Source organism: Macadamia integrifolia, chromosome 12 (genome assembly GCF_013358625.1).
Source record: "Macadamia integrifolia cultivar HAES 741 chromosome 12, SCU_Mint_v3, whole genome shotgun sequence".
NCBI classification, from domain to species: Eukaryota; Viridiplantae; Streptophyta; class Magnoliopsida; order Proteales; family Proteaceae; genus Macadamia; species Macadamia integrifolia.
In genome coordinates, this window is record NC_056568.1 from 5646732 (window position 1) to 5655242 (window position 8511).

General features: G+C 38.0%; 1 protein-coding gene across 1 annotated transcript; it reads left to right on the forward strand.

Annotated features, from left to right (window-relative positions):
• Nucleotides 1-2001: 2001 nt before the first annotated feature.
• Nucleotides 2002-3256, forward strand: LOC122057965 (basic blue protein-like). The gene is made up of 2 exons (XM_042620340.1): nucleotides 2002-2161; nucleotides 3057-3256. Exons 1-2 carry the CDS (start codon nucleotides 2002-2004, stop codon nucleotides 3254-3256), a joined length of 360 nt encoding a protein of 119 aa, XP_042476274.1.
• The last annotated feature ends 5255 nt before the right edge of the window (nucleotides 3257-8511 follow it).

The following is an 8511-nucleotide window of genomic DNA, read 5'->3' on the forward strand; positions in this document are numbered from 1 at the left end:
TTAGCTCCTTATCCTTGATGCCTCCCAACATGGTCGTGAACTCTTCTTTTGGATCTAGACCTCTTATCGTGATCTTCTCTTGTTGAAAGTGCTTCATGTAGTTTCGCAGTGACTCCCCTTCATGTTGCTTGACATTAGTCAGGTTCAACGTGGTCTTCTGAAGAGGTTGGCTACTGGAGAATCCCTTCACGAAGAAGTAACTTAAATCGTTGAAGCTGTGGATCAATTTCATCGGCAAGCGGTTGTACCACAGCCTTACCACTCCTCTAAACGTCAAAGGCAAGGCGTGACACATGATGTTTTTCGAGACTCGATGGAACTGCATACCAACCTTGAAGCTTTCCAGATGGTCGACGGGGTTCCCAGACCCATCATAGGTGTCATACTTGGGTAGGCAAAAACCGATTAGGAGCTGATCCCTCATGACCTCATTGGCTAGAGCCGTGTCATTAGTGACGTCTGGCTCGCGAGTTCCTATCTGGTTTTTCGCTACCTTCCTGATCTCATTTTTCAGGTCTAGGATCATCTGCTTCAACCCTGTGTCCTCGTTTCTCTATCCTTCTCCTTGGCGTGGTTCCCCATGCCTAGTTCCAACGGTGCGTCGCGTCCTTTCGTTGGGTGCGGGACTTTCCCTTATTGCTCGGTTATGATGGTTCCAACCGGACCTTATCGATCCTGTACTACTCCGATCCTCGTCTTGAGCGTGCTCTGGCTGGATATGGGGGCCTTTTGGTGCTCCACTGGTCTTCTGAGAGACGGCTTTGGAGACCTCCTTCATTACCTCGGCCATCTGATCATACTTCTCCTGAAGGGCTTCGAACTGCTCCCTTGTCATATATTCCTGCACCCTAGGAGGGGGAGGATTACTAACTTCACGCACCGAATATCCGGCAGAATGCTGGTTCCTCGTGGAACCTTCCCGATTATTGTTTCCCCGTTCTACGCCAATTTCTGTCGAGGAAGGGAGCCCTCCTGAAGGTTCCTCCTCGTCCATGTTTAGGCTCGGCGTTGCTCTTGTTTTCTTACGCTTGTAGGTTTTCCCCACCATTACTATCGTTCCCACAGACAGCGCCAATCTGTTACTGCCGAAATCCCCTACGAACTAATCCTGCACAAGCACAGAAGGCAGAGGCCCAGAGGTATTCCCGAGATTAGTCCTCTGATGCCTAAGTTAGTGACCGACGGAACAATGTATTCATAGGGGTAATGGTGGGTGTCGGCATACCTCGTCTGAGTCCCTTTTCGATTTTCTCTTATAGGGTTGCTGGGCCTAGGGTTTCGGAAACCCCCCTCAGGAATCTTTCCCTCACGTGATTTGGAGCCTTGCCCCTTCTGGAACCTTCCCTTCACGTGGTTGGGAGCCTTGCCCCTTCTGGAACCTTCCCTTACGTGGTTTGGAGCCTTGCAGCCTCTATCGGATGGGCGACACGTGCTCCTCCCTTGGTCGCCACGTATCCTCGCTATATTTGGTGACAAATTCTGCCGTATCAGGTGGCCTGCTTAAGTTGAAAATTTTTCAACAATGTCTCACTTCTAATTCTAATTTTATTTTATTTATTAATTATGATTTTTTTTTTTTTTTAGTAATATCCTTTTATTCTAATCCTTTTAGCTATTGGATGGTGGATGGTTTAGTGGTGAAGCATGAATCCCAAGTTTCTCATCCAAACAAAATTCAAAGTATCTTTTGTGTTTTTAAATGCGTCGAAGAGTGTTAACGTGACAAAAAATAATTAAAAAAATTGTTGACTACTAATGAACAACTACACCGATTCCTCTAAGCCTCCCACTTCGTGGCTTCCACTGATGAATCAAAATTAGATTTTTTTTTTTTTCTATTTCTCTCTCCTACATATCAGAACTCAATAAAAGCCAACCTCATTCCCTTAATCTTTACAGCATCTTCCAAATAGCTCTCTCATTCTCTCCTAGTCGTTCTGTAAAGAAATTGTAAACTATAGCTAGCTTGCTTGGAAGAAGGGTCAGAAAAGAGGCAGTGCAATGACCACCAAAGGGATTGTTATGTTGGTTCTCCTTTGCTTCACCATCCAGTGTGAGATTGCTCAGGCAAAATCCTACGTGGTTGGGGGCGTGACCGGTTGGACCTTTGGTGTTGAGTCTTGGACTAAGGGAAAGAAGTTCAGGGCTGGCGATATACTTGGTACGTATCACATACCTCTGCATTGTTTTTAACTACAAAATTACAAATGTCAGACATGAGTATGATCTGATCAGTTCTGTATGATCTTATAACTGTTTCATTAATGATGTGAAAATTAAGGGAGAAAGTACCCTACACATCTGGCATTCCCTACGTCCTGAGTTCAGGCATAGTTGGGTGTGAAAAGACCCAGCTGCCCTATGCGCACTGGATATTTTCAAGCCCAAATGTGTTTAGGATGGAGAGCGCGGATAGGTAGAGTTTATTTCCCCAAATTATATATATATCTAACCTAGAAGCTCGAAGCCTTGGGTAGAGGGACCATATGTATATAAGGATCTGCAGGTTCATAATCTCAGTTGACTGATACTGATTCTATACCAATCCGCATCACCTTGGTTCATGCTGAATTGGACAGATTTATTTTTTGTTTTTTTTTTTAATCAGTTTTTATAACCCTTTTACACTTGGATCTTACTAGTGTAATGGTATCAGATCAGTCTCAATCAATATCAATCTGATCTGGATGAATTTCCTAATATCGATCTGATTTTTTGAAATCATAGTGTGTAAAAAGTCACAAGGACAACCGATGTGAGATTATTCTTCTAACAAAAATGAGAGAAATAGTTTTAGAGTACAATATTCACTTTTGGTATTTTTTGAGGTTTCAGGCTTTAATGAGCCCCTTTACTTTGTATATTCATTTTTTTTTTATTCTATAAATTTGATTTATGGATAGAAAAAAAAAAAAAAAAAAAAGTCCTAACCATAAACTTATAAGTTTGGTCCTTATTTGTTGTTTGATCTTCTTTTTCTAGTTTTATTATTATTAATCTTCTTCTTCTTTTTTTGGATTAGGAAATTAATAATTTACTTCAAATGTGTTTGACAGTTTTCAAGTACCTTCCAACGGCTCACAATGTTGTGAAGGTCAACTACTACGGCTACAAGACTTGCTCGGTTCCTAAACGATCCTACATTACAAGAACTGGAAATGATCATATCAAATTGAGAAAAGGAAATAACTTCTTCATTTGCAACTTGCCTGGACATTGTGTGAATGCCATGAAGATTGCAGTTTTTGCAAGTTAATTCAATTTCACTTTTCCTAAAATAAGATATAATTTCTTCTAAGTTCTTATAGTTTGGAGGCTGTGTGTTTTACCAAATCTATAGCATTCATTGAAATGGCAGCGCAATGATATGTTTATGTGGTCTCTTGTTGAAATTTTGATCTCTCAGGGTTGAAGAGTTCTGATCTATCTTTAGTTTTGTTTTGTTTTCTATATTTGGTTTTTTTTTTTTCCCTTATAATGGTTTCAACAATCTCATGTATGGTAATAGTATTTTAAGACACGAAATGTATTATCTATCCAACAGTCAGAATTATCATATGATTTTCTCACAATGGCACAATGAGGATGGATTGTTTTGATAAGATTCTCAAATATGTTTTTCTTCATCATATATATATATATATATATATGAGATTACCTAGAAGCAATTCATATTTATGAAAAATTAATTATTGCTTTAAAAATAAGATAGCTTATAGAAAGCAAAGACAAAAATTAAAATAAGTACTGCCTTTCATAAGTTAGGCGCCCGCTTAGTTATTTAATTCTGTGAATTATTCGCGAATAATTCAATCTAATAGAATTTTACGAATAATTCGATCCGAATTTGAATCCGAATCAAATAAAAATATTGTGATTTAATATATATTTTTTTAATTGGTGAATTGACCGGTCGTTGAATAAATAAAATGAATTATTCCGAATAGTTATCCATCCGAATTAAATAATTCTTAGCACCCCCTCCCCCCCCCCCCCCCCCCCCAAAAAAAAAAGAAAGGAATTAGCTTGTTTAAGTAGTAGAATATTGCAACTAATTAAGGCGTGTGGGTAGTGGGGACATAACATGCATCTGGGGGATTAGTCCGGCCAAAGGTCTAGGCATTCTTGTTAGGAAAAAAGAAAAGTGATCTAGTTCTATTTAAATTACATCTTACTTATTAGTAATAAAAATATTTTGATTGATAAGAGATAATTTGATTTTCTTTTTTACCCAAACCATTGATATTAGAATGGCTCCATTTGGTTGTAAGGGGAATCAAATGGAAGGAAAGTAAAATTTTTAATCTTAAAGAAGATATTTTTGAAATCATACCCCATGTTCCTATATCACTAACTCCAAATCATTCCATATTTAATTATTAAATTTGACTTTACTTTGCATCCAAAACCCTTTGTTATAATTTAAAAAAAAAAAAAAAAAAAAAAAAAAAAAAAACATTTGCTATAAAATATAAAATTTGTTATTACTAAATATGGTAATTGTTTTAAGATTTATTACTTACCTTCATATTATTTTGATAATTACAAGAAGAAAACATATATTAATAATATAAAAAAGAATCAATTGAGCCCTATAAATTGATGAAGAAATTCATGCCAAAATTTTCAAATTGAACCATAACAAATGGAAGAGATAAAAATGAAAAAAAACCTGGCTTAGAGTCACATGTCAATTAGTCAACAAATTTCATATATAATGAAGGTTGATAAAAAATTTCTAGGGGAGTATATCATCCAATTTATTTTATGGGAAAAGGTTGGGCACACTACTGGGTGCCTAGCTTCTGTCACTTTCTCCCTCCTTTTTTAAAATGACCCCAATATTCCTCCCCCTTTCTCAACCATGAGGCACTACCTTCAGGAAGATTATCGGTATGCCCAAGCCTTAAACTTGTCAATTGAGCCCAACCCATAAAAAAATTTCTCAAGTCATACCTACGCTTCGTATTATTAAGTCAAACTTTGTTGGATATGGGTAAACTTAAGGGTGAAGCAAAGCTGGGTTAAAACCCCAATCCAACCTTAGGTCCCAAAACTCAACCCAAGCCCAACGCTTTGTTTATTTTGTTTTTGTTATTTTTTTTCCAACAATAGCTTACAAATGTTAAGCCTATACTTATCAAAGAGGGGTGGGGAGATATTAAGACTATGACCAGTCCTTGTCCACCCCTAATCCAAATTTACAGCAAGTAAGGTTGTCAGTTTGGTTATAAAATACACTTTTTAATCGCCTGACATCACCACATCTCCCAAAAACTAGGCAGGCCAAATTTTGACCCAATTTTTCATGATTGTTACTTTATCTAAAATTCATATCAATACATGACAAGAGACACAAATACAACATTTGTAAAGAAAAAAAGAGAAATAATTTGGGCATTTGGTCATCTTAGCTCAATAGGCAAGAGTATTTGTCTTGTGTAACATATGATGTGAGTTGAAGTCATACAGACAACTTGTGTAACGCTTGTGTAACACATGATGTGACTTGTGTAACATTAGATGAAGGCCTAGGGTAAGGGGAATACCTAGGGTTGGGTTAGGGTTGGACTGGGTTCAGGCGATTGGGGCTAAACTTACACCCCTAGGTAAACTTGTCCATTTGTCTGTAAGTATCTCTTCTATTGCTAATCTCTGCTCTTTATTTGATGTTAAATTATGACTTAGTTTCATATTGGATGGGAAAATAAGATTAGAAACTTATTTAAGACCTAGCCAAGTAGAATTACATAATTGGATATTATAATTATAGATTTTTATCAATTAAAAAAGTACAGATGTAATTTTTTGTTTTTAAGGGGAAGTGTTTTCTAGGTGGGACGTAGTAGAGACTGCGCTCAGAAACAGGGGGTGTGAATTATCATTGCACTCATAGTTTCAAGTATCGATATCATATTGACCGTATCGGTCATAGTGTGAAAATCGTCTGCAGTTGTTGCACCAATGTAGTGAGCATCGGGTGGCTAGGAGCCCCTTGGGGCACGTGTCCAGATGCTCTCAGCCATCCGATGCTCACCGCACCTCACCGCTCACTACAGAGAATGTTAGGTCATATCGTATTGTTATCGGATGAGTCAATATTTGATAGTTGACCGATCTGGATCAGTTACTCGTATCGATTCAGAGGTAAAATAGTCAAAAAAAACAAATGTACTTTGTTTTTTTCAAAAAGCAAGGGCAAAAGTGACTGATATATACTGATCCAATTTGATCCGGATTGATATCAGTATTAGTATACTGATAACTAAATCCAGGACTGCACCCCTAGTAGATGCTTCCCCACACGCTCTCATTGGCCTTGGCACGGGGCATAGCCCCTAAACGTCTCATCCAGCAAACTTTAATCCTTCTTTTAATATTGACCCTTCTTTAAAAATTAAAAATTAAAAAAATATATTAAAAGGATGTCCATGTAATTTCCTTTTTTTTATTCTTTAGAAGGTATCCATGTAATTTCGTAAATTATGAAAATGCATGAACATAATTATGTAAGAAATAAATTTTGAAAAAGCACATTATGATAGTATGATTATGAAACTTTTTTTTTTTTTCAAAACAATAAAATCTTTGTTACATAAAGAAGAAGATACGGATAGTTTAATTGTTTCACAGAGTACGGACAAATATATTTAAAACCTATTCATGATGAGATAGACAAAATTACTTAAAAGTTTTTAACGAGTATTTATTTATTTTTTACCAAACATTATAAATACCAGTTATAATTAGTACTGTGACAAGGCCTAGCTGGGCTGTTTTATGAAAACCTAGGCCCAGCCGATGTTCCAACCCAACCTGGCCTGGAATTGAGATAGGATATCTTAGCCCAGGCCCTACCTTACTGGCTTAGGATGGCTGGCTAGGTTAGGATTGGGATTTTCAGGCATAGGGTTGGGCGTGAGCTAAGACCTTGGGTTGAGCCCAGTCCAGCCCAGCTCAAGCCCTGCTTTGCCAAGGATGGAATTTGATCAGGCTTATTGTTATTATTATTAGGAAAATTATCTTTCCTAACCCAATTTTTAAAATTTATCTGAGATATCACCCTAAATTTCTAAAAATGTTCAGTGTGTATCCTATTTTGAAAAAATAATGACTCTTAAATCCATTTAGTTATTTCACAAGTGTCAAGTGATGACCAGTCACTGTTGGTATTTTTTAAATGACAAGTTTACCCTTGAAGAGTAAATTTTTTATTTTACACTCATGTATGGGTCAGAACTCCATCATCCACAATTCTACTTGGTCTTGGCATTTCAATTCCAGTGACAAAAATGGAGGAATTGACGGCGGAGCCTTAAGATTCCGGTTGTACTCCCTAATGTCTGTTCCCAACCTCCGTCGTCCTTTGCTTGGCAAACATCTCTTTCCAAACAGGATTCAGGTCTTTGTGTTTCACTTTGGTTCTCTGTCTCTGGTTCTCAAACTCCACCTCCACGAATGCTGACGATGAGCCTTCCCCATCCTTGGGCATCAAGTTACAAGCCCTAACAACTTTTAACACAAGCTTCGCTTTACTATTCATCGTGTTCCTCTATGCAGTAAAGGGTGCAGAGGGAAGCAAGCAAGGGAAGAGAGAAAAGAAGACAGAAGTTTGCTGGGTTGGGGAAACGTGATAACAGAGAGGATAGTAGAGAATACTAACCTATAGAAAAAGAAAATGGAGGGAATAGAAATTGTGATTTGTTTGGGTTAGCTTAATCTCTTGGTTCGAGGCTACCCTGTTGGACTGTTACATATGTTAAACAAGTGACATCTGTTTTTATAACAACAACAAACAATCACCTGCCACCAAATGCCCAATACCACGTTCAAAACTAACCAATCGTGTTCAAACAGATCATCGGTGCAACCCTTTACAACCAGCCAATGATCTAAGACCATCTGTCCAGTGCAGTATAATATGTCACGTCAATGACAACCACAATGTCCTTCAGGTAACATCAGAGATGAAGCCAAGAGATGGGGACGTCGCTTTGCCTGACAATGTTGGACTTTGATGATTGGTGGCATAGAATGAGCTGTTGACGGTGATGAACTCCGCATTCTATATTGTCCATTCATGAAGTGACTGATTTTCTGGTTTGTTGAGAAATTCCTTATAAGATGATCTTGGACCTGAGCCTTTGGAGGAACAAAGACCAAAAAAAAAAAAAAAAAAAAAAAAGAAAGAAAGAAAGAGACTCGACCTCCATAGTTCCTTCCCCTCCTCTTTTCAAATTCTATTGTAGGGGCTTGGCAGCGTTAGACTAGAAGCCCTCTCACTCTCTCAGTGGTAGTTTGTAGTAATTGAAGGAACAGATGTTGCCATGTTGGGTCCTGGGTTACCTATTGAGCCTGAGTGACGCCATTCTCTTGGGTTCATCATCAAACACGGTCCCAAGTTGTTAACGCTTAATTACCTCCGACATGTTGAAAATCTGTGTCAAGTTCCTTCTGTGCTTTCCTTTACCCTCCACCGTTGGCCCACTGCTATCCCCCGTAATGCAGGTT